General features: G+C 39.8%; 1 protein-coding gene across 3 annotated transcripts in view; it reads right to left on the bottom strand.

Moving 5' to 3' along the window:
• Positions 1–3,814: 3,814 nt before the first annotated feature.
• The window catches only part of ate1 (arginyltransferase 1), a 58,908-nt gene continuing 35,158 nt past the window's right edge, over positions 3,815–27,564 (bottom strand). For all 3 annotated transcript variants that reach the window (XM_008430321.3, XM_008430323.3, XM_008430322.3), the window contains 2 exons: positions 12,595–12,715; positions 3,815–5,591 (listed from right to left, as the gene is read on the bottom strand). In XM_008430321.3, the coding sequence (XP_008428543.2) occupies positions 5,413–5,591; positions 12,595–12,715 (300 nt within the window). In that variant the 3' untranslated portion in view covers positions 3,815–5,412. The remainder of the gene's footprint in view (positions 5,592–12,594; positions 12,716–27,564) is intronic.

The raw sequence follows: 27,564 nt of genomic DNA, 5'->3' as shown, positions 1-27,564 counted from the left end.
CATTTTCTACGCTCCTTTAATAACACAAGCTAATCACTTCAGCTCTGTCTCTGGGCGTACAGCGTCTCCGCTCATGTCCTGCATCCCCAGCGAGGGGTTCCAGAGAGCGCCGCAGTGACAGTGTGCTGAATTTGGGTGACAGGGCCCCAGTGGGAGTGAGAGAGAGTGGGCACCGCCTCCCTCCCCTCTCTGCTTTTGGATAATCCCCAGGAGAAAAGGTCTGCATTTAGAGCATGATTCGCTTAATCCAGGAGGCCCTCGTGGACAAAAGGATCCCAGCACTTCCTCCAGCCTGGGAGCTTCCGCTGGCGTGGGTGCCAGTACAAACATGAGCCTATATTACACATCTGCATTACAACTGAACAATGACGATGAGCAGAAGAGTGGGCATGAGGGAAAATCCAAGGAAACAAACAAAAACACGCCAATTTGCACTGGACTTATTTGATGCCAGTCCAAACAAGTAGCATTAAACACATGTAAAGACCAGATAGAGTAAACATGCTACACACGCACACATGCATGGAAACATGCAGCAGTAGCTGCTCAGCTGTGGGCTGAGGGAGTGTTTACATTCTGCCCCCTGGTATAATAAAGCGAGGCTTTGCGTGCAACGCGTGCAGATCTGCTCGCTGAAGGTCCGAAGAAGGAAAACAAAGATAGAGATCAAACACGTTGCTGCCTACATAAAGTTTCACATTTACAAACAGGAAGACGGCGTCACATACTGGCCCCTTCATACGTGCGACTGATGCGATCTGAGCGCATGCTGGTGGATGACAGCTACCCTGAAACCGAGTGTCTCTGTGTTCATATCATTTAGAAAACAGATTAGAATAAGCAAATCTGATTGGGCCCAGAGGCAAACTGTGAAACGTAGTCGCTCTTAGATTTATGTAAACAGTGGAGGGATTTTATTTTTCTTCCCTTTAATTCTTCTTCATGATTTCCACATGCAAGTTTGGGAAAATAGGGAAAACCTCAAACTTGGAGACTCCTCGTCTTTCATTCCAGACTTGCTTTTTTTCTTTTTTATTATTGTTATTATTTCATGCTGTCTAATCTTCTTTTCTCAGCCTATTTTCATAAAACCACAACACATCATGAGAGGAAGAGGAAAGTTTGAAGGGTTCACCACTTCCTTAATCTTTATTTTCACCAAATGCAATCCTACATCCTAGAGTTCTGGTTAGAAACATCAATGTGTATAACTTCACATAGACACCCACTAATTTTTAAATAAATGCCTACAGAGTTCCAAAGTATCAACAAGCTTTTTGTAACCATCAACAAGCTTCTCCCATAATTCATGCTGGACCTTTGACCAGAGAATCTATTCATTCATTTGCAAGGAAGGACTCGACTTTTAAGCACAGTCCACACATTTTCACTATGTTTTAAGTTGAGGTTACCCTGAGGTGTCCCTTCCAGAACCAGTTATAGCCTGTTGGAACAGACCTATTGTTTCTGTGTCTCCACCATTTAGCTCTTTAAAATTAAGTTTATGTAGCTTTCTTTCATTATTATCCCATTAACTGTTTATTTGTTTATTTAAGGATCTCCATTAGTCTCAAACGTAGCAGAGACTATTTTTACTGGGGTCCAACATCAACGTTACTGTAAGAATCCTTTGTGTGTAACTGGTAGCATAATCAGCATCACAGCATGAGCATAATGTGCACATTTTATACAGAGAAGAGTGATAGTTTGAGAGAGGAGTGAAACTCTAAAAACCAACCTTAAACAGAGGAGGTGGCCTCAGGTTTCATCTTTCCAACACTGACTCTTTACCTCTGGCAGTTTCACAGAATCTAACACTTTGAGACTTTGAGACCAAAACATGTTGGAATTGATGGAGACTTGGAAGGATTGTCGGTGTTAATGATGCCAACAGGGAATTAAATAGAGCCGAGGTGTTTGGATATAATGATGGGGTGTGCTTGGAGGATACAAGGCGAGGCTTTCAAAGCGGCGAATGCTGTACCCTCTATGAAGCAAGGTGGTGGGAGCATCATACTGTGAGTCCGTTTCACTGCCAGTTGGTGTGGTGCGTCGTAGGAAGTGGACATTTCAACCTAAATTAGGAGCCAGATGCAACAGAACAATGATCCAAAGCTGGTCTCAGCGCCGGTGCACGTTTATGTTTCAGTCTGTTGTCTTGAATTTCAGTACCTGCAAATGTCAACGTCGATGTGTTTGTAACCATCGAATGAAACTTCTGTGTATAAGAGGATCGTTTTCTGCTTTTTAGAAATATTTTATTTATTTAACACACATTTGAATCAACTAAGTGCAATTTATGGGAAAGGGAGAATTTAACATGTTCCTGTCTGATCAGTGAGACGTTTAAATCTACAGATGTTGACCCTTGGCTGAACGGCGTTCCAGCAGCAGATCATGGTCCTCTTCCTTCATAAGAGTTATAGAGTGTGACACAAGTATATATCTTGAAGCATTAAGGGCTCATTATAAACTCCATGGCTGGTCTGAGCCACTTGTTTTTACAGTGAGAGCTCCACCACAGAACTGGCTTCTGCCCTCAACCAAAATTTAAAGTGCTCTTGACGGTGCCAGGAGTGTCTGTGTGTGTGTGTATGCGTGTGTGTGTGTGTGTGTGTGTGTGTGTGTGTGTGTGTCTGTGTGTGTGTGTATGCGTGTGTGTGTGTGTAAGCATGCCTAATGTGGGAGAGAAAGAGTGCATCCAACACGGCTTCTAGCCAGCGTCAGTGTTCCCGTCGTGAAGAATTAGCCTGTCAGTCTTTTCTAATTTCCCTGGACATGGACTGCTCTCAAACTCAGGCTGGTTTTAACCTGGAAAGGCCCGGCTCCACGTTTTGTTTTCATAAACTGAGGTGAAGACAGCAGGCGAGTCAGGCCTCTCCAGAGTCGCTGCGCTGGGTCAGGCTGACACCAAGCCGCTCGAATGACTGAATGTGAGTTAGAGTTTTTATATTACTTTAACTTTTTTCTCATTTTCTCACATTTCAGCCACAAACTCGTGTATTTATTTCTTTAGACGAATCAACACAAAGTAGTTAAATTAACTACAGATTTTATTCCAACTCTCTGTGTTTATCAAGCTGCATAAGTCCAACTCACCCTGGATTAAAATGTATTTTAAGTTGAGCTGCCGTCATACCGCAATCATAAAAGGGAAAATACTCAATGCTGTTTTCAACACAACAGCAGCAGTTTTTTGAGGGCACATTGTATTTTTCAGTTAAGAGGAAAAAGTGACTTAATCTCTTTGATTAGGCCAAAACCATTAAGTAAGAGCAAATTGAGTGCTCATTTATAAAATTTATCCATTTAATAATGCCACGTTCCTGATTGGCTAAACAGTAATCACACCACAGTATAAGTGTTAAATAAGGTTAATTATAGACCAGTATTTTTTTCTTATAATGCAATTTTCTCCCTTAACATAAAGTTTAATTCTCTCTTCTTTAATTTTCTTTATGTATAAAATGACTTTTGAGTCACTTTATTTCATTTATATCTGTTGTGTCTGCTTCCATTTGCCTGCCAATTAAAATCAATTCTACTATTGATGGTCAAATAAAGAATCACTTCATACTAAACTAACATGTATTTCAAAACACAGTTCTGGAGCGTGTCATCTGTTTTTCTGGTCTTTTAGCTAAATATTTGTATTTTCTGGTCTACTACATTAGCAGGGTACGTTGCACTAGTTTGCATTGCTGGTTCAAATGACTGACTCCTACATTCAGAGTCAGTCCACAAAACAGGATGAGGAGCTCTGTCATCCGGGGGAACTCAAAGTTACCTGAGCTGAAATCATCAGAGAGCTAAATTATTGAGTATGCAAACTGTTTATTTGGTTTAAACAAACAAAAGAACAGAGGGACTATATAAAGAAAATTACACTTAAAACAGAAACATGGCTTAAAGCAACCTTGTACATGAAAGTCATTAAATTACTGATATGAGACGATAAATGTGTTTCTTATTGAATAAAAGTGAAATAAAGAAGACAAATAGCTGACTTTCAAAACAGAGGGTGTCGTTAAGGAAGCAGTGGAGTCAGGTTTCTAACCCAATGCTGGTTTCCAATGTGAAAACTTCAACATAAAATTTAAGGATGGTTTAAAAGAGAAGAATTCAAGCTGATTATTGTCTCAAAAAAAAAACCAACATTCAGTCCACCGGTCTTGGAGCAAGTCAGAAAATCATCTCAATAAATTACATCATCACTGAAAAGGTCATTTAATTAAGTAATTTAATTAATTTGGACGATTATGGCCTACAGCTAATGAAAACCACTAATTCCTCAGAAAAATTACAGCCTCACTTAAGTACGACAGCATAAGAACCAGCAGTCACAGCTGGATGTTCAGAGTCCTGTTATCAAGCATAATGATGGAAAGTTGAGTGGAAGGATAAAGTGTGATGAAAAAAGCAACCTGTGCCTCCATGCAACGTTGTATTGACGCAGTAGATAAAAAAGGAACCTTGATCAACTAACGAGCTTGTATATTGTAAAATACATAGATGTAAATTTAAGTAGGTCAACATTTTTGGATTTAGTATTCCTTAATTTCATTTTTTACTGCAACACTTTTCTAACCTGAAATATTCATGCTTTTGTACATTTCTTTTGCATTCTGAAAATTTAAGCACACACACACAAAAAAATAATAATAAAAATGGAACATTTTCAAGAATTTTCATTAGTCTGGGTTGATTATCTGTATATTTTACAAATCCTGAAACAACACACTTGATAAAGAGCTGTTCCCTGCTTTTGTTGCCTTCTGGATTAGCTCATATCAGCTGTTTCAATGCTTTGACACAGTTTGTAAACTTTTATACATTTGTTCTGTTTAAAAATGATTGTTTTTAAACACAACAATTGTCTGACCCCGTAAATTCGTGCTCAGTTTAAACACGAGAGGTGCAGGATAAAACAATGATATTAAACTGGGCTAGAAGCCAAAAAAAGACAAAACAAAATGACCCTTTAGGTTTCCTTGAAAATGCATGAATCCATCTTTGAGATTTTAATATTGTTGGGTGAAATTCTTCCGTCAAGTGAATGAAAGATGAAGTTATGCATATGTACATATAAATAACAAAGAAGGAATATGGAAATAGGAATCCTCTGCACTAATATTTTTTTTATCTCGTGTATAATTAATATTCCTAAAGAATGTTTTTTTTAGCTGTAAGCCATAATCATTAAAATGCCACTGTTTGCAAAACACTACTTTCTGATTTAAATGAGCTTTTCATTGATATTCTTATTGACTGGGCTGTATGTATGACTAGGTACCTGCTCACAGTAGATCGTGTTGAAGCAAGCGTAGTGAGGCTGCAGCAGGGAGCTCTTTAAGAGACAAAGGAAACCGATGATTCTCCAGGGCGAGGTGGCAGTGGGACGATGCTCCGTGTTCAGGAGCGGTAGAGTAAGATCCTTTCTGCACAGTCCTGACCGACCAAGCTGGCGTACTCCTGCACCTCGGCCGTGTCGCTGCGGCCCTTGAATTTGCGGCTGTACACTATGTAGGGCATGACGGTGCGCTTGTGCAGCACCAGCGCTCTGCCCACATCCTTGACCGCCTGAGAGTCTCCTAGACAAAAACAAAGCACGTATAAAAACAAAATCAGGACCACTGTGGACGCATCCAACCCCATAAACTTTGGTTTTTATTTTTCTCTGCTCATTTGAATTAACCTCTGAGTGCCTTGGCAAGGATGCCTCATTATTCCGAGAAGCTGTTAGAGGGAATCCAACTCCCCTGTGCCTTCAGGTTTGAGTCAGTGCGTGAGACGGATAGTTAGTTGGTGTTACTCACAGAGCCCGTGCCATGCACAGCCAGCTACCTTGTTTGCGTGTGTCCAGAAGCTACGAGCTGCTCTCTGGAGACTCGGATGGAAAAAAAGGTGAAAAATGTTGACCCTCAAACACTTAAATGACTGCCTCCAAGAGAGAGAGGCTGAGCCAAGCCGCTAACAGCTGGCGCCAAGAGGAGGGGGAGCAGGGCACAGCAGGGTGCGCCCGACGAGCCAACCAAACCCAAATATACTCTGCAACAGGTAAGAAGAACGCATGCCAGTCTCAAAGTGCAGCACGAGCAGAAAACAAAGACCCATTTTCTTCTCTTATTCACTGGAACTGCTAAACTACTTAAAACACACGACTCTTAAGATTTGCAATTCAACATCTGAAGTTCAGACCCGATGGTTTGGTCTATTAGAGCAAATAAGGAACATCACCTCATCATCAGGTTAGTGAAGTCAAAACAAAGAGGAAAGTTTTTAGTTTATGTAATTCAGAGTTTCACCGTTTTAACACTGGGTGGTGTAAAACAGGTGAAGACGGTTATGAATGAATTTTATCTTGATTCACGACATACAATTTAAATGTAATTTATGTTGAACAGCACTTACAATTCTGTCTCTGAAAGGTGCTTTGTAAATAAACTTTAATTACTTAACTGCATTCATGCTTACATTAACTAACATACAAGTGTACTGCCTTTATTTATTGGCATCAGAGTGAAGAGGTTTATAAAATCCCTATTAATAATGTGAAACTTTGTGATAATAATGTAGCTAAGTGAAAAAGGGCTGAAGGGGTTGGAATACTTCCGCAAAGCATAGCAAGCTACCTTAAGGCAAGGAGAAATGTGTTTTTATCCTTTAGGTAGAGTTTTAAAACTCTCCTGGAAACTCATATTTTATTTACTAGCCGTGTTTCCCTGGAGTGCAGGGATACAGCTAACGATCCACTCTTGAAAAAACTGCTGAGTCTGGAAATTGAAGAATGGTGGAGCAAGAAAATCAGCGGTGCATTAGGTTTCCTCACGAGGGATTTTAAAAGATGTTACGCAACTCCCCAGTCGCCAGTATGTTGGTTCATGAAGAGTTAATGTAAGCTGAGGGGATGAGAGTGAAAATATTTAAATGTCTGATGCTTCCTAACTTAAACTCACCTCAGGTTAAGAGTGATTTGCCTCCCTATGTTTCTCGTCACAGTGGCAGGACACTTTAACAGTAACCGGAGTTACACTCATTTGCCCGATGGAGATATTAAGAGGTGAAGACTTTACAGAACAGTGGGTAGCAGCGTGCGGCTTTAGGAAGGTTCATTAACCGCAGCACTAACACTGAACAGAGGGGCCATCTCTCCCTCCTGCTCCAGAAAAGCCAAACATCCGCTCCTCACATAAACAACTTTCCTTTTCTTCTTCGCTCGCTCCAACCTCCGCCAGTGCCTGCTCCTCACTTTGAGCGTATCCAGATCCTGTTCCTGTTCCTGTCAGGCCAGCCGGACGTTCAGTGACACGCCGTTCTGAGGTCGCAGCGCCTTCGAGGCTGGAGTTCAAGGGTCAGGGGAAGAGGAGTGTTGAGGGTCAGGGCTGAGGTTTGGGGCCCTGACACCTCGCCACGCTTCTCCTTCTCGTCCTTTCCATCCCCAAAGTTCTTAACACCGGATGAGGGTCAAAGAGCCATTGGGTTATGACCACTTCCTGTGACCTAATGTTGAAGATCCAAAATGGGACTTTCTTTTAAAAAGGAAAAGGCCACGATGGCAGTGTTGTGTATGAGAGGTCCATTATTTGACAGCCGAGGCCCAAAAGTTTGAATGCTGTTAGGAGCTGAAAGAAAGACTCTCAATCTGTTTTTGACCAAGAATGTTGACCTCACTTCGTTTAATTGTAAAGGATCTTACTGTCATTATTATGAAAATCAAGGTTAACTTGTGTTCAAAGCAGGAGAAGAGCAGAGGGGAAACCATGGTAAACGATGAGATCTTGCCATTTAAAACCAGCACCATATTTATTGTCAAAGCAGAGTCTGTTTTATGACTTTCCAGCAGCTGTCAGCATGGGATTTCATCTACTAAAGTCTGTGTGATTATTTCAGGTCACATTTTAGTTGTCAGGCTAAAACAAGAACAACCCGAGACATTCACCTTGTTACAGAACCATGACCACAGAGATACAGCCAGAATGGTTTAGATTAAATTTATGTGTTAGAATGTCATAGTCAGACCTAAATCTGACTGAAATTGGGGCAAGTATTAAACATATAGTTTTACAGACATTCTCCATCTAAACAGCTGGCAGACCTGCAGCTGTAGTTGTGGCTAAATGTGGTTCAACAAACATGAGGGCTGAAAAAACAAACTACACCCTTTTCTTTTATTTTTTTTTATCGATTTATCACATAAAATCCAAATAAAGCACATACAAAAATTTGCGAAACATCCAAGAAAATATTCAAGGGGGATGAAAACCTTTGCAGGGCCCAGTTAGAGGGAAGCAAATCCATCAGCTCCCACTCAGACTGGGAACATTAGCACTCATCAGGCTAAGGAGCTGAAAGCACTGTGAGGCACAAGGGAGAGTGTCTGACTGATAGACAAGATATGGAATGCAATAAGGCAGAAATATAGTAGAGAAGTAAGGAGGCAGAAGAGAGATAAGTGGGTGACATCAGGAAGGTTCCATTTACTGTAGGTAACACCAAAGTATGTCAGATTGTTGCTAACTGATATGTTTTACAATCAGGAATGTTAAAGGCACCAGCAGAATGTAAATGCACCATTTTGATGCATAAAATTACACAAATTGCCACTTATTGTTTGCGTTTCCCGGCTGGTGCCTCCTGGATGCATTAAAGCAAAACAAAAGACAACACACACATTTTCTCCCATGTTTATGCTGCTGAACGGCCGATGGCCCAACTTCTCTCCCTGTCAAACAAACAATGATTGTGAGTGTGTGAGAGACGCTACATATGTGCTGTACATTTGGTCTACTTTATGTGTGTATAGGCCTGTCACGATAACAAATTTTGCTGGACGATTAATTGTCTAAAAAAATATTGCGATAAACGATAATATTGTTTCAAGACCTTTTGACACTCATTTAATGGAAATGATTAATAATGCATGCGATTTCCTGCCATAGATAGATGCACTTTATTTTCAAAAGAACACATGTCACTGGAACTGATAAACTAAATAAACAAAACAACCAAAAACAAAAATAAAATGGATTCTCAGTCTCCATTAACAAAAAAACGCACTTGAATAAAAACTAAACAACATAAAGCCAAAGTGGAAATAAATATTGCATTCAACCAAAAGAGTGTAGATTATGAAGTCTGTATGTGCCCTTCAGTAATCACTAGATTTAAATAAAGAAGATGGGCACATCCGACTACCTAATGCAATAGTTCATACTAGACGATTTTTTGCTCCCATTTTCCCCTTATGACAATCTTAGATCGTTGGCTGATCTAAGATTCTCGCTGGTGATTTTGTAACCAATCATCCTGTAGTGTGAGGTGTGTTACGGTAGATCGTCGTGCCCTCTCCAATCTAAATCAGGGGGCCCGACTGGGAGCTTAACGCAGCCTGTTGAATGTGACAGGTAGCCAATCAGAAAGCGCGGATTCTCCTCCGTGCTTTCTGATTGGAAATTACGGAGGGGAATCCCAAACAGCTGACATGGCACAACCCGAAGTCCAGCGGACATCGGAGATGATATGTGGAAACAACATTAATGTTTCGTGCAAAGAATATAGAAATGACAAGGGGAGGAGTTGGAGCCAAATTGCTACCGCAGTTGATAAACCCGGTAAGTTTTCAGCTGTTCTTTGTTAACGTGACATAAATAGGTTATAATAATTTTTCATTCAGTCAGGACTTTACGCCGACTCTATAGCCACATGCATCACAGGTAGATTCTAGTAAAGCATTGATTAATGCCTGATTTTAAAATGAGTTAACTGGACTTGTAGCCATTATTTTGTGCCCAGGTGTCTGGACACCACATGGCATGACGAACCCGATCGAACCGTTATTCCTAGGATTTCTGTCGGCTAATGTGTCTCTCAGGTTTTGAAAATGGGCCGACAGTCGGCCGACAACTCGTGTAGTGTGAGCTGGACATTACACTAAGGAAATGAGGAAGGGAGGGTCAGTGAAGAGCACCGGAGCTGAGCCTTTTTTCATTCAGTGTCATCAACAGAAAGAAAAGAGGCAAGAAGAGAAGACAGAGCCGATAATTAAAATGAGGTCGATAGGTTTAATTTTTGGTGCGATTAATTGATTTATCGTTTATCGCGACAGGCCTATGTGTGTAGAGACTGATGTTCACTAGGGGTCACAGACACGGTGGGACACTCAATGTGTCAGCAACAGCCGGGCTCGGCGTTACTCCAACCGGACCACCAATAAAGTTCTGCATGTTGTGTAAATGAAGAAGGCAGGGAGCTGCAGTTCAGCCAAACTGATGGTGTGTTTTTTCTGCACAGAATGGAATAAGACAGTTCAGCAGCAGGAAAAACACCCAGCCGACATCGACTCACCTTCCTCCTTAACAGCCTTGAGCGGAATCAAGCTTTCACCAGTATTTTGTGTTTAAATTCCAAGATAAAAATTTGTTACACATTTTGAAACACAACAAAACAAATATAAATAAAAGAAACACACATCCCCAACATATCTCCGAGATTAACAATTGAAATGCATAACAATTTGCATAAAGTGAAATTAAAATACACAAGTCTTCACAAATGAACAAGAAAGCTCAGTTAAAAAAAAAGGGAATGAGTAAAAATATACATGCAGAGAATGTAATAAAACAGTTCAGCAGCAAGAAAAACATCCAGTCGACATCAGCTCACCTGTCCGTGACAAAGGAACCACGTAAAAAACAGACAGTGCTGGAAAGGCAAAGTCGGCTTGTTCACGCACAGGCTGCAACAGTAAGGCCTAACGCTCAATAAAATCATCCCGTTTGCTGCTGAAATCGATATAGAAACCAAAACTAACATCTTAACAAAATGCTAGCAGAAAGACTGTACATTCAGCCCTCTATAACAACTTTCAGGAAGTAAATTAACAGCAGCTCAATGAGAAACTCCATAATAGCCACAAACAGAATGGGGAAGATGTCACAGATTACAGAGGTAAAAATAAAATAACTTTCCCAGAATTGTTACATAGATTTTTTAAAATAATAGTTTCAAGGTAAAAAGAAAGACAATAAAATTAAGAAAATAAAGAAATAAAAATAAAAAAATAAAATTAACAAAGGAAGGATTTTTGGTGGAATCAGTTATGTTTTATTTTAGTCAATGGAATGGGAGAGGTACGTAAACTTTAGCTGTCTTTAAACACCTAATTAGGACAGTAGTTTTACACACACACACACACACACACACACACACACACACACACACACACACACACACACACACACACATATATATATATATATATATAGATGTTATTTCTTGCTTTAATAACTTAGGGTCTATTTCTTTACTTTACTTTTCTGTTACTGGGTAAAATAAAAGGAGTTTGCAAAGAATCAAATAAGTGCCACCATGTTTTCTGGAAAAATGCATTGTGAACTGATGGGATAAGAGTGTGTTGGTTGGAAACCGACAACTTTTCAGAACCGGAATATCAAACTGATAGTCAGACATAGCAGTGGTAATTTGGTCCCTGGATGCTTTATAGGACTGACTTGCTGTTGCTTCTGTTCTGCAGCAGACAAACCTGAACAAAAATCACTGAACTTGAGCTCCTTAAGCTCAAGCTCACTTGCGTTAATGATCCAAACCCAAAATGAATGTTTTGGAGTGGCCTAATTGAAGTTTGGATTTAACCATATATAACGATGCTGTGGCATGACCTAAAACAGCCCTTTCATGCTCAATAGCTACACTCAATTATAACCATTCTGCCAAGAAGAGGGAACCAAAATTACTTAACAGTGACTTAAAAGTCACTGACATTTTTTTTAGCAAACTCTCAATGGTAGTAGTTGTTGCCAAGTGTGGTTCACCCCGATACTTCACACATAAGCACAGGTTGGTTTCAACTGCTTTTATCACATACGCAACCAAAACAACATTTGGAAACGTTTTGCATGCACTCAAGTTATCTTTGTTTGGTGTTAGAATCTGTTTAATGACTTGAAAAATTTCAGTACAGCTAATAAAAGCAAACATAGGAAATGTTTCTCAAAGCAGTCTCAATATGAATAAGTGTTTTCTTTCTGCTGGTGCCAGTAAACAGCTCCTAGCACTACTTGCTGTCACTTCCTTCACTAAAATAATACAACTGTGATTGCGTCCTTTACTGTTTACTATGTGCATCCGACCCAATCTCTTTCACAATTGCCTTGTTGTCTCCACATGTTTACTTTTACTCCTGATTGGTGGCTCTTTCCTGTTTGACACATATTTTGTTATTTGGATTAATAAGGAGAGGAAAACAGGAGTTACATGCTTGCTTCTCCACAATTTGCATTCACAGAAACAATCTTTAGCCATTTCCTATAACTATTTATTTGATGCAGACTTGATGTCATTCTAAAAGTGCACTGTCAAACTGACTGCACAAATTAAAGCAGCAAACAGAAGATCAATTTGTCTTATGTGAAGACATAAGAAGATAGAAGATGTGTGTCTAACTTGCTGAGGCCTGCCAAAAAAGGGGCATCAGTGGCTTGGTAGGTTGCTAATTTTAAAATAATTCTGAACGAATGTAGAATAGCACTGACTCATTTACTTATAGTACTAAATACATTCAACAAAAAGCCGTACCTGCATCAGGGTCCTGATTTAATCGAGCATAGCGGGAGTTGTTGAGCAGCGGTATGCATTGCTCCACAGAAACCCAAGTGTAGGATTCTGGGCAGAGGAGGTCAGCGGGCCGATACTGTCCCTGAGAAGTGAAAAGAAGACAAAGAGCCAACGTCAACATGCTGTTGTACCCGCACACTTTCCTTCCTACATTTCTGAGAAAGCTTTTTGACCATTTATACATATTAATATAACATTTTAAAATGGAAACTGAAAGATGACGGATGATAGAGGAGGACACATGGACAGATGGCAAGATAGAGATGTGAATGAATGAACATCATCTAAACTTGCATGTCTGTCCGTGATGGACAGATAGTTGGATGGATGAATCAAAAATGGAGGTATGAACAGACAAATAGAGATATGAATGGGTGACCAAATGGATGGTTATAGCATAGTTTTCTGTAAAGAGATAAACTCCACACCTTATATGGTAAATCCCAGTAATGTGTGCTTTGTTTTCATAACAGCAGCTTAATAATAATCCATGACTGCAGGAACTTGTTTTTCAGAAATCCATAATTTAGACAAAAGAACAAGAAATACCTTATTATAGTCTTAATTACATCTCTACACCTGAAAAAAATCTTAAATAAAATTCCAAATTTTTTCCAGACATTTAAAGACCATTTTGACTAGCAGAAAGAAAAAAAAATCACATTTAAATCAGCAATGCTTTTAACATGTCCCATTTTAGTGAGTGCAAATACATCCTGTTTTTAAATAATTACATAAAAAGTATTAAACAACTCTTGACTGCTGCGCATCATTAGCTGAGAGACACTTGGTCAAAGTTAGACAAACCTTTGTTACAACACTGATAAGACCATTTATACAAACCCCAGTGATGACCCTTCACAACTCAAGGCTTGACAAGCTGTAAACTGACCCCAGGGTCGAGGTGAAGACTGAGCTGTGGCTCAAACTCCCTTCTCTGACGGGAGAAGAGGGCCGGTACTGTTCCTTGTTATATCTACCCTTCTCTCTGACTGGAGTGTTGTCTGCAAAGTTGAGCGGGAAACATAAACATACAAGCTTATTCTTATGTGGGCTTGCTAAATGGGTGCAAGTCTGTATTTGACCTAACATTTTGGATGGAAAGTAAATCAAGCAGAACAAAAGCAGCTGCAAAGCGTAAAGAGGGGGGGACGGATAGAAACGAGGCGCAGGAGGAGGGTCTATTAGACTCCATTATCAGAGACCTGCGTTCTATCACACGGCTCCAAACAAATACAAACTGCACAGAGAGCTCTGTAAACAAGCTGGCGCCTGCAACAGGCCTGCTGTGCTGCCTCAACACACACGATATTTGGAGTTTATATATGACAGCACACTGTAGCACAAAGACTCGAGCGTTCCTGGAGTTTCATACACAGCTGAGGTCAGAAAGTGCTGAATAAGTAAACACAAAGTACAGTCGTCGAAATGAACTGTAAATAATAGAGACAGAGGAAATACCACCAATGGAAGCAATATAAACAAACCCTTCTGATTATGACCGATCTGTCAGAGGGGAGAGAATAAGCTGCATGTTTTCACTTGCAACAAATTAAGCCTCTTACAGGACGGAAAGGTTAACAGAAAAGTAAACTTTGTTTGGAATACAGTTTTCCAACAAACTGGTATCATGTGAGGTAATGTTATAGGCACTATCCTATTGATCTAACCAATCATCTCCTGTATAAAAACTGGATCTCTTTTTTTTTTCAAAAGGTGCTTGAAGCAAGGAGCACTGAGTGATCTGCATCAGCTTCGATTTCCTTAAAATTGGCTGAAAAGTGTAAAACCAATCACATCTCCCCATCTTATCTACCTCCACATACTGTCCCTCTTGATAAAAAAATTAATTAAAAATGGTATTTGCAGGTATTTCAGTGCAACCCTACTTGAAACCTCCGCTGTGAATCGACACTAAATAAACAAAGTAAATAGAATCAAACAATCATTTATTTTTAATCATCATTTAAAATTATGCTAACAGTAGAAAAGAGATAAAAGTATGACCATAGCAGCTTCAATGGATTCCTCTCTGCATCACACACCTACCTATGAGGAAACAACATTACAGTGCAGCAGATAGCAGATGAAAGAAGTCAGAAAAAGAAGAAATTCTCACTCAAGCAAAATAAGAAATAACTTGTTTAAGTGCCTTTGCTAACAGACAAATGGCATCTACAACGGACACACACACTCATCTAGTCCCAACAAGCTCCAGGCTCTTATACAACTGTCAGCATGATTACCCTGACACTCTCACACTCTGCCTCCTTTCTATATATTCCTTCAACACAATGAGACATACCTCTATACGGAGAACCCGCATCTGGCGGCATGTAGAAACACAATGAGACACACAGTTCCTGCTACAAGTTGACTACAACTCTGCAAAAGCGAAATGGAAACAGGAAAGGGTTACAAGAGAAAATGCAAAGATGAGATGGGAACAGAGATAGCCTTTACAAGAAAATAATGGGAAAAAAGGTACAGAATCAGGCTAGCTCTTAACATCCCACAGATATGTAGCTTTTGTTGGTTTACTCCAACCTACTTGTGTCAATGCGTTTCAACAATAGATAAAAAAGCCTTTCTGACTTTTACAGGCCTATACTTTCTGTTTATTGCATGAGGTTTTGAGACAAAAGCTGGACCAAACCAAAATGATACACAGAGTCTGGTTATGGCACAATTCCTCAATCCTCACTTGATAGGAGACAAGATGCACAGAGTGAAATGACCCATCTTTTAGTGGTCTGGAAAGTTGACTGCAAACATTGAAAAAAAAACAAACAAAAAAAATAAACAATGTACTACCTCTGTATTTGTGAGGCGCTTTGCTGTATTGCACTCTCAAATCCTGCTTTCCAAATTTGGCATGAAGACCTTGTAATTCACACATGCCCCACTGCTTCCATGGATGATGCATGATGGCAGAGCTCTGCACACACAAGTCTTTTTTTAAGCTAGTCTAACGGCAAAGACATCACACTCGAGTTGAATATGCTCCAGAGATTTGCATTTCATATATTCTATTGTTACAAATACTAAAAGTCTGCAAAAAACATTGTGAGTATGTATGTATGCTTCTATTTTAAAGGGGGAAAAGCATCATAATTTAACTCTAGTTTTGCAACTTTTGCTATTCTTTGAAACTTTGGTAGCCACATTGGATAATGAAGTCAGATGGCTTAAGTACCTAAATATTTAAAAGCTAAAATACCTTCAGAAAGTTCTTCATTTGGTTTTCTGTGTTTGAAAATTGGAAATTAAACCTTTAGGGTGTAAACCTAACACACCTTAACAGCTGAGAGTGAAGAGATTTTAAGTTGAGGTGAAGAATAATTAAGTTGCTGACATGCAAATATATTCATGTGTTAGAATGGTCTAGTCAAAGTCTAAATCTAAATTCAATTGGGAACATACAGCAACTTTAAAATTAAAGACCTCTGATTGCTCTCCAACCAATCTGTTGGAGTTTGAACCATTTTGCAAAGAGGCAATAGCAGACACTGTAATCTTTAGATTTGCAAGGCACTGCGTGTGATGTTTTGCTGTGTGGTTGTCAGTGAGTAAGCAAAGGGTCAGTGTTTACAGGAAAGCAGTCTACTTCAGGGTGGATTTTCCAGTGAACTAAACTTTTTACAAGAGAGTAAAATTACTCAACTTCATTTGAAAAAGAAGCTGCCCCGGTGTAAACAATTACACAACCTCAATCATCTGAACTAAATAAACACGTGGAGGGCTTGATAAACAGTTACACAATGCTGTGCAGATGTATGATCGCTCCCCACTCACTCTTTTCAGACCACACATAAAGATAGCAGAGGCCCTGCTGTCAGAGAGAAATGTATTATCAAATCAAAACCTCCACTGTCCCTTATGCACCTCCCCTCTGTTGTGTTTTCCATCAACCCACTTCTGTCATGTTTTCGCCCGCACCTTGGTAAAATGGGGAACTACGCCCTAGGCTTGCAGCTCTAATTCATGAAAAAAGCAATTAATCAGACCCATAAATAAGAGTGCAGCCAAGGAAACCTCGTGAAAATGCACGCCTTTTTTGCCTTCTACTTTAAATTCCACCTCAAAACTTAAGAAGCTGAAAAATTAGTTTGGTCTATGCATCAGTCAGGAATCTCTTTCAGACCTTCAGCTTGTCATGAACAAGTTTTTATTAGATTTAAAAAAACAGCCCTCATGTCCCATAAAACCCCAGTTTATTTAGTTCAAAGTATATCTACTATGTGTTGGTCGCTTCCTCCCTTCACCAATTAGTCCTTTTGAAGTTTTAGTCTGAATACAAAAAGAAGACGTCTGTTATTGGAAATTTTGGACAGACTCTTCATCAATTCATACCTGCCAGATGCCAAGCGGTGATTTCAAGTAATTTCCAATGAAATTATTAGGAAATGGAGTTTTCTGATCCTCTGCTCTAGATCAGAAAACTAGCAGAAAGAAAATTAAACAGAATTAATTTTAATTTCAATTTTTCTAAAAATGTTTTTGGAAAAATTCATTATTTGTACATTTACTTTGGAGAAATTTGTTGTTTTATTGTTATAAATATCAAACAGCACTCCAGTTAAACACTCAGGATCACAGGCAGAATATCAGCATCTTAACCTCAGTGAGGACATTTCAGGTTTAAGGGACAGGAGGACAGTAAATGAATTTACAGCAAGAATAAGCTGTCTATATCAGCTTATTCTTGTAGGGCTCCAGGGAGGCTGGTACCTATATGCAGTGGTCATTAGGTGAGAGCTAGAGGAAGTACATGCTAAATCTATGTAGAAAGAAGCCTAGCTTGGATACAAACCCACAACCTTCTTTCTGCAAGGCAACAGTGCAGCCAATGTGTTTCTTAGTGTCCATCAGCATTGTTTAAAATTGTACATAAAGATCTACCTCCCTGTTATAGCTGTGATATTACTATTTATACGAGTTGTGTACAGAGTTCAAAATCAGAATATAAAAAAATAATAATAGTCAGCTCAGATCAACCCCTTTAAGAAAAAAACATCTGTTGGTAAAACTGAAAGACCTAATTCAGCAAATAAAGTACCAAGAGTGTATTGCAAAATAGAAAAAGTTAAACTTTGCTCTGTTTGTTTTTAGCGCCAACAGTGCAACTCCCCCTCAACCAAATTAAGTTTTTTTTGTTTTTTTTGTGTAATACAGCAAATGAAGCATGAGGACAATAATGAAAGGGATAAGCTGTTGGTCAAGTTGGTCGAGAAAGTAATTATCATTTGACCCAAGCTGAAGTTGAGGTCAGCATGCCACATTTGTGATCTTACTGCAGCATGTTGTTCAGCTGGCCGTCTCCCAGGACAGACCTGAACTCAGAGAGAACACAAAGAGGCCTAGTGTGGCCCAAAGCCAGGCAGATCTAACCTGCTCTGGCCCAGGCCGGCACACTGACCCAGGGTCAAACTGAGCCAATCTCTGTCAAAAACCAATAAACACAGGCCCTGATCCCTACAACCACACTCTCTCCTGAACCTACAGCTCTCACAATGCACTCCTTTTATCAGCCTGAACATGTTGACACACCTACATTCTGCCAGAATAGAGTGGGTGGGTGGGGGGACTAGCTGCATGGCCTCTGGCTGCTGATGGACACACGTAAACGGTGCAGCTCACAGACGCAGCAAGACAAACAGAACAGAGGCCTGAGCAGATGAACGATCAGCAAAGACAGACAAGTCCAAACAAACGAGATTTCACTTCAGACAGATGCAGTAAGCCCTTCAGTAAAGATATGAAAACCCACACTGCAATGCATTTTACTGGGATTTCATGTATTAAACCAACACAAAAGGAGTGCATGGTTGTGTAGAGGAAGGAAATGCTTCTCAGTCAAAATGTTCAACAAATAAATACACAAACCCTTTATTTAACAAGGTAAGTTGCTTGAAAACAAATTCTCACTTTCAACAACAACCCATTCAGAAAACATTAAAACATCATACAACAGAAAATCATATGGTAAAAAACAAAAGAATGCCATAAAACAGAGGGAAAATGGAGCAGTGGGTATATGGATCCTGTCTCCCTGAGCCAATCTTTTCTTGTTAGTCCTTCTAAACTTTGACTTGGCCATTTTTACACGTTTCCAGATTGTCCTTCTGGAAGATGAATCTCTATCCCACTCTCAAGACTAAACCCCATCAGCTTCTCTGTACACATATATCACCATCCTCATGAAAAGAATGATTTTGGTTGAATCTGCTCCACACCTTTGTCTACATTTACTGTCCTCTGCATGGCGCGAGGCAAACTTTAAAACTGAGCTCTGTGAGCCGTTTAAAGCTTTCAATTATATTTTCCACTAATCCTGCTTCTCCTCCTCTTGTTTCTGAATGCAGCTTGTTGAAGTGGATTTTATTTAGGAGCGTCACAGTAAAAGGGGATGAAAACAACAGCACAACATATGTTTTTGATTGAAAGAAAACAAAAACCATGCATCATCTGAAAATCTGAAAACCATGCATCACCTTCTTCACAATTGCACACCAATTTGTGTTGCTCCATCCTGCATCTCTTCTGCGTTATAAGAGCTAAAGCATGCAAAAGAGGGAATTCAACCATTTGACTCAGGTGTGTGGGAGAAGGTATGCATCCAAAATTTGCAGGGCAGTAGCTGCTGAGAACTGAACTCGGGCACCCCTGGTCTATTTAATAAACTCCACAGAAACTAAACTAAAGTTTGTTGCTGTAATGTAACACAATCTAAAAGATTCAATGGGAGCTTTCAAAGGTCCTGCACTAATATGAATTTGTGTGAGAGAGAGGATCCTCAAAATGTCTGGCAGGATTTATGCAAACTGCTGCTGTTTAAACACTTGGGGCCCACTGAGGCCTTTTCACCCTACTCAACACATCACCACAGCACGACCTTCAAATAAAGCACACAGACTGGTAGGTTTCCCCCCCTTTGGGCCTCTAGACAACCGCCACAACTCCTTCCACCCAGCCCACTCTGCCCAGCACTCCTGCGCCTGGCTAAGCGTCATGGCTCCACGGCTGACAGGTTAATGAGGAGAAAATATTTTTACAGGATCGCATTTCGAGTGGGCCCTGAGAACCAATGGCAGCGCTTTTTATGGGCATCAGCTCCAAGACCGGGTACCTTTTATCTCTTTATCTCCTCTGGTTTTTATGGTGAAGGGGAGCCGTTACACCTTTCTGACACAGACCACAACTCTCTGACTTGCTGCCAGAGCTGCAGCTCTAATCTCAGTCTTAAAACTCCACCACAGACATCTTATTATAAAGCCAAACCTAAAACCACAGTCCACAGAAAGTCTAACATGTCTAACAGCGTTCATGAGAGCAGCTCATTGTCCCTTGTGGAGCTTATCGATGATCTAGATGGATTCCCCTGCCAAAGAGGCATTTCAGACAAAGTGGCGCAGCTGCAGCAGGTTTGAAAATAAATAGAGGTGAAGCTAATGGCAATGCAAACACCTTGAACTGGCAGCTAGATGGCTCTGGATCTGCTCAGCATGACTCACACTCCAAACTCTCATTTTTGCCCTTATGACCCTCAATCCTCCCCCTCACTCTTACCCTCCCGCCACCCGACGTTCCTCATCTTCGTCCCGCCACCACCAGCCAGAATGGATCGTCTAACCCGACCCACTGAACTCTGCCGCCTCAGAACCTAACCCTGTCAGCGCCCCTCGTAGGAGGTGCCAAGCGCCGGCCGCTGCCCGGCTCCGCTGCAACCTGCTAATGATTTGTTAAAAACACAATCGTGGCAAGACCGAAAGGGTGGGGTGGAGATGATGGGGCATGAAAGAGCAGAGGCATTTTTTAAAAAGCTTAAATAAATGTTTCTGCTGAGTTGCGCACTGATGGTGGTCTCCTGTCGAGCTAAATCAAACAACAACACTTCAGTTCGAAAAGGCTCAATTTTGAAACAGGGGGAGGGGAAAAAGCTGGAAACTTTAGGGTTGAAAACGGTCTAGGTTGGGGTTTGATGTTATTTTGAGGGGGCACGGGACTTTACCTGAACTGCTGAGGGGGAAAACAAGACAAATTATCTTTTAAAAGTCAAGATAATTGCAGCTTCAACCAAGCACAAGAAAAAGGAACCTATATCAGGGTAATTCCATGTTGAACTGAACTGACCATCTTTATAACGTACCACCTCGATCTGAAATAATGTTTAAAGAAACGGGATCACCAACAACCCTTGAATTAAAAACTGCTCCTGCCCGTCAGGCTTGTAACAACATTAGACTAAATGAAGAACGATGTTTTACTTCCTGTTTATATCTATGAATGGAATCAGCTTGAAGTTTCTTCAGACACTATTAATCTGTCATCCCAACCGGCATATAGGCGGCTGGTTTTGGACAGTTGCTGAAAGAAGAACAGAAACAGAAAAAAAAAGAAAAAAAGGGTTTGCGGGGGTGTGGTTGTCCTGTGTCTGGACCAGCAGCATCTGTGAAATCCATCAGTTCCACACGAACGCCACTGCTCAATGTAAACCTTATCGATGCAGGTCATCAAGATGTGAACGACTTCATACAACTTTGAAGCCTCTTGCATTTTTTCCACTTTGAACCCACAAACTTAATTATCTTTTATTGAAATTTCATGCAATACCAACTCAAAGTAGAGCACAAATAAGGAGTAAAATCCTATGTGGTTTCAAAAATATAAAAAGTGTAAAGTACATTTGCATCCACTCCGCATTTACTCTGATACCCCTTAAAAAACAAGTGCAAACAACTGCAGTGTTCCACAAATCTGACCTTTATCGAAAAGTCGCAAAAACAAACAAAAAAGTAACATAATTGAAATAAAGTTCTGTGAAAAGAAACTGAAACGTGGTGGTGGCAGCATCATGATGTGTGGACACTTTTCTTCAGCAGTGGAAGAGAAACTGGTCAGATAAATGCAGCTAAAAACAGGAAAGTAAATCTGATGGAGGTTGAAAGAGACTTGAGACATCCAGCCAGAGCTACAATGAAGTGGTTTAAATATAATGTGTCAGAATAGTTCAGTCAAAGTCAAAAACTGAGTCTAGTTGAGAATCTGTGGAAAGAATTGAAAAGCAAACATTACACAGAGACGGTCCGCTTCCGATCTGGGCAAAACTTTCAGTTTGTGAACGTTCAAAACTGGTAGAAAGATCCTCCGAAAGATGTGCAGCTGTAACTCCAGATGTTTATGCAGGATGGACTCATGGGAAAGTGCAGGTCACATCTTTTAAGATTTGTATTTGTTTTAAAATAAAACAATAATTAAAACTATAAATTAAAACCATAAAGCTAGTTTCACTTCTACTTTTCTGATTTGCTACAACAAATCCCAATAAAATGTGTAGATATTTTTGTTTGTATTAATGCAACTTTGAGTCAGTAAGAATAGCTTTTCATGATCCTGCATGAACAGAAAATAAAAATAAAATCGATAGATATGCTTACCCTCATGAAAAATACTAATCCAAGAGGAAAAAGCAGTTGTTTACAGAGATGAGGGTGTCTACATGCATCAGATTAACTATGTCACTCCCAGTATACCCAGATGTTCAACAAGTGACGCAGTAAATGTGAGGTCACACACGTACGCATAACACACTGTCTGTTTATGGCTCCTTGAGTGAAAATAGCATGCACGTAGAATCATGACAGATGTGCCTCAGAGCCCTTTAGCGTGCCGCAACCCGCCACGATTAACGAGAGCACAAAGAAAGCCTGTCTGAAAGCTCATTCATTAAATTAACAAACTTCTTATTGAGAACTATCTGGAAAAGCTACAAGGAATGAGCAAAGATTGAAAAGGAAAATGTTTTGACTCAATGAGAACTAAATGCAAACATCTGGGCATGAGTTTATGTGTGCATAGCCTAAAAAAAAGGTTTCTAGTACGTCTTCTCTAATTTATGTCATAAGCACAAGGTAGTAGGTGCAGCAGGTGACAGAAAAACCTGCAGGCATTCACTGATTGAGACAAACATTAGCACTGCAGAGGGTCTGAAACCACATCCAAATTCTTTCAGTTGTAACCTAATGAACTCTTCCACACAGCCACTGACACCTGGATGGATTAATTTTGGGTCCTCTTTATTCACAAGCTTTGGCCATGTGGAAAAGAGTTGGCTGGCTCTGGAAAACCGACCAGCTTCTCTGACAGCGTTTGTTATTTGTGGGTAAGGAGGAGTTGGACTGAAAGGAAACGGAGGTGCAGCTGCTGCAAAAAGAAGTTCTTTAAAAGTCTGTAAAGCACCGCCGGAAAACGAATACTCCTTTTCATCCTGCCTCCTTTTCTCATTTGGCCCACATCTTGTCACTTTTTTTTCTCCCCCTTCATCAACCCTCTTCCTCCTTTTTTCACTCATTTTACCAACTCCTCCTTTCTTTGCGTCCTCTGTGGAAAATTTTATGGTTTCCTGAGCTCAGAGCAAGACATTCTTCCACTGAACAATAATAGCAAGACCCACTTGATGTTACTGTTACTCCAGCACCAAGAGGTTAGAACAGCGTTAGAGTGAGGTGCAGGCCTGCCTCCCCCTTGAACAGGCCTCAAAACATTAAGATCCAGAGCAGATTGTCAACGGAAGTATTTGAATGCTTAATTTGCTCACTTTAAAGTCTTGCTTACTCAGATTTAAATGCAATCCCTCAGCAGCCAGTGCCAGTCAGAAGGTTACGCTCATCATGGGTAGAAAAGCGAGTTTCAAGCAGGACCACTGGTAGCTATTTGGCCACCTGAAGCACAAATGCTTTTTTAATCCTGACAAGTTTTGTTTTCTTGAGGGAGATTAATTAGGACTAGCTAATTGAAACCAGAACGTCCTCAGTCTGCAAAACGTTTTCACATTAAGTCAAACACATATTTTAGATGAACTAACACTCCTGCCTGAAGTAAATCATTTTTGAAGCAGGACAGATGTAACCGACTAAACAAGAGATCATTTCTCATGTCTTTGTTGTTTTGCATTTATCATTTTTCATTTGTACAGAACAGCTTAGTGCTGCATCAGTAGTGAATAACTGCATGTAAACTAATGCTTTGCCGTGTTTCTATCGGTCTACAATAGTAAAATAACGTAGATTCATCCCGCTTCTCTCAGTCCCAGCTGCTGCCTAAAATGTGTCGCACACAGCTGCCCTGAATGCAGTCTCAGCGCAAAACACTGTGCGGAGGACAACAGAGTGATAGGATGGATGGAGAGAGCGATCATTTATAATTAGACTGAAATGCTTCATATGTTTTTAATTAAATAACATATGAAGCATTTCATTATTTTAATATTATGATTAATTATAATAATTTTTTTAGGAGCCTGTTGTTTTGCATGTGTCACCTTCACTTGGTAGCCTACACACTTATGCATGTGGGCGGAGCGACAGCACTGGTTTCAAGTCACCATAAACTGACAGGATGTTGACCAAATGGTGAAAGAAACGTCAATAAGCTCATCAGAAATTAGCATCTGCCATGACAAGAAAATTCTTTTTGGGGAGAAATCTTCTGGTCAGACTAAACATGTTTATCAGGACTGATGGAGGAGGGTGCTTTCATAGCTTATGAAACAGGAAGCAAAAGACAATGCCTTCAAAATAAAAGGTGAAGGTAAATCAACATAAATTGGATTTGCATAATGAAATGATAGTTTAAGAATGTTTGAATGGACTAACTGGGTGTTCCAGCAGATAATGGTCCCCATAACGCATCAAACATGTTTTAATAAATAAACCACACCAAGATTTAGCTTTTGGAAATACCTGTTTGAATTAGCCACTTTATACTAAAACATGTAGGATACCCTTAAAAGCTGAGACAATCAACAGATTTAAATAAGTTGTAACAAATCTGTCAGTAACAGTTTCAGCCACATTATGCAAGAAGCTTATTGATGGCTGCAAAATGTTGAAGAGCAACTTGCTAAGAGAGACTTAAACCAAAATTAGTGAGGATGTATGCATACATATAAGCAATTGTGAATAATTTATGACACTTTGCATGAGAAATCCACCATTAACATAAACAACTGCAACCAATTCTTGATTTTCAATTTCACCGAAATGTGCGACGTAGCGAATAATTGCATGTAAACTAGTGTTTTTGCCATGTTTTTATCTGTTTTCTTTTTTCTATACTCCAGGAAAAAGAAAATGTTACATGCATCATTAGAAACCCAAATATCATATTAACAGCCATAATGATAGAGAACAAATACTGTTGAAATATTTCTTAATTATAATTATTTAATTATTCAATTTCAGTCATTCAATGATTATTTAATTACTTGCAATTAAATAATATATAAAATATTAAAACACAATGATTATAATTGTTTTTATAGAAAGACTAAATTGTTGTGCAAATGAAAGCGCCGTGTGAGTTATATATATATATATATATGAATAAATTACAAAGCCGACCTCAACAACTTTAAACACCTTAAAAATGAGCAATATCCAGAAATTCCCCGCATGGAAAAGACTTTCTAGTTCATAAATATTCAATAAAGAAAGGTTTGAATACTTATCACTTACACTTTCAGACTCAGCTTGCATTTGGTCATGCAAGCTGAGTTATGCTTGCATGACCAATAGGTTGCTACAGGTTCTGTAGCAACCTATTTCTGTAGGTTGCTACAGAAATATCTATAGCAACCTGGAGGGCTGAGATAAGTCCAGAGAATTCAGGGCAATGAGGTCTCTGTCTGTGTAAAGCCATAAGACTCACTGTTAGCTTTAACATGTGAGGCTTCATGAGAAAGAAAAATGACCAAAGGGCCAAGACCTCTGCACTCATTTAGACTCCAACAGTTTCACCTTCTGCTCCTCACAGACAGCTCAACATCAGAAGGCCAGGGAGGGCAAATGGCCCAGGGACAGAAGCCAGGGGCAGAATGTCACGTCAAACCCTGAACTGCCAGCCAAACCAGTGAGACTCTGTGGGACGTTCAGTCCCAGCTTTAGGAACAAAGGAGAGTGTCTGACACCAGCCAGGCGTCCTCCCAGCTTCTGGCTGTACTTCAAGTCTTCCGAGGGCCCTTTAAGGCTTCCCTACAGGACCACGTCCTGCCGTTGGCAGTGCTTACAAGATCATCTCGCCTGGGGCCGTCTCCCTGGTCACACAACCCAGCCGAAAGGATTCTCCTCCAAATTAACAGCTCAAGAATAACATTAACAGAAATTGAGATTTTTAACTTTAAATGGGTAGCACAATCACGCAGACAGAAAGTATGCAGACATATAACAGATATAGTGGCATAAGAGACTGGGAAATAAAGCTTTTAGTATCCAAGACTTTATGCACGCCAGACTCAAAATATACAAGTTGTTGGACTATTTTTGATGATTACAGTCCAATATGTACTTTGCAAGAAATGTGTTCTCTCTCCCACGGGTGCAAAAATAACATAAGATCATTCTGTTCTTGCAGCTCTGGTTTGGGAGCTTTTGCAGCTTCTTTTGGACACAAATGATGTGTCCAAAGGAAACTGAAGGACTTTCCTCTTGTGTGGTATCTGATAATGATGCCGCAGTAGATGGGATCTATGAGGAGTCCTTGAGAAGTATGAAATGTCCTGATCAGAAAGAGTCTCTGTTCTAGTGGTTAAGGTATAATGAAGAATGGGTAAAACTGTTTCTAGATATTGAAAGGTGCCAAAAAAAAACAACCCACAAACGTTTCATTCCTCACAGTAACAAAAATATTTTTGATTTTCAATATTTTAAATAGGGAAACATGTTTCTAAATACAAATTTTCAAGATACAATCTACCAACTTAAGTATTTTATTTTTTGTTGTTAGGTTTAAATACATTTTCTTCAATGTGACATTCAATTTTTTATGAAATGATGCTAGAAAAAAAAGCACAGTTTGCAACCTGTTAACGAGAAAAACGAATATTCCTCATGCGCTATTGGTTTCATTTTTTGCAGAAATGTAATGTATATATGCATAAAAATAACAGAAAAACACTGCTAATGCAAGCATTTTAAAACCATGCAGATATTTAAAAAGATTGTTAAATTCTTTAACATTTTTGGCCACGGTTATTATGACCCACAGGGTACGGCCTAAAGAACCTGCAAGTCCACAGATTGCAGACCTTTCCACTAGTTAGAAAAGAAGAACAGAAGGAGGATTCAAGTCTGGAAAGTCATCAACATGTTTCTAAATTAAACTTTCTCTTCTTTCGCCCATACTTATTAAACATGGTAAATGAAAGATGAAATATGAACCTTGTCCTTTAAAGGAAACTGGTAGTATTTAAAATCTGCTCAAATTTTAAAATTTTAGGACATCTTGGCACGCTGCAGAAACTCCACAAACACGAAATTAAGAAGATGGTCAGTCCAAGGTTCTAGCATTTCAGAAAAACAGGAATTATTGTTCACTCGTCTAGCAAAGAGTCACCATTATGACCTTTTGTTCAAACTGTTTTTCTTTTGTGCACCATTGATGTTTTCCTTTTATAAAACACTTTAATCCAAACATTTCTTTACAACTATCTTCTTCCAGAAATGTCTGAAGTATAAAAACAGGAATGACTGAAACAAGAGGGACCCACAAGCAGTGGAATGGTGTTGGAATAGGTTGAGTGGTGCCCACTAGGGTTCAAGTGCTTATAACTTGCCCACTAAAGAGACTGGAAGCAAGCGTGAGATCCCAAAACCAGTAAACCTCCAACACAACACCAAAGAAGTCTTAAAAGAGTCAAACAATGTCCCAGTATGTCGGTGCATTAATGAACTGAATATATGCAAATCAGACAGAGGAGCAAAACACTGTGCATGTTGCTGGGAGCATGTTTGAGCGTGGGTGCTTTTCTGTGGGACTGCGAGAGTCTAAAGGTGGGAAATGGGCAACCTTCTCACCCTTGTTCTGTGTTCCCTCCCCAAGGGTAAAATAGGAAGAAGTGGGGAGGTTGTGAGCTAGACGCTGCAATGACAAACA

The sequence above is a fragment of the Poecilia reticulata genome, chromosome 15, assembly GCF_904066995.2.
Source record: "Poecilia reticulata chromosome 15, P_reticulata-male-v2, whole genome shotgun sequence".
Classification (NCBI taxonomy): Eukaryota; Metazoa; Chordata; class Actinopteri; order Cyprinodontiformes; family Poeciliidae; genus Poecilia; species Poecilia reticulata.
The sequence above is the reverse complement of the archived record's forward strand: the minus strand, read 5'-3'. Positions and strand labels throughout refer to the sequence as shown.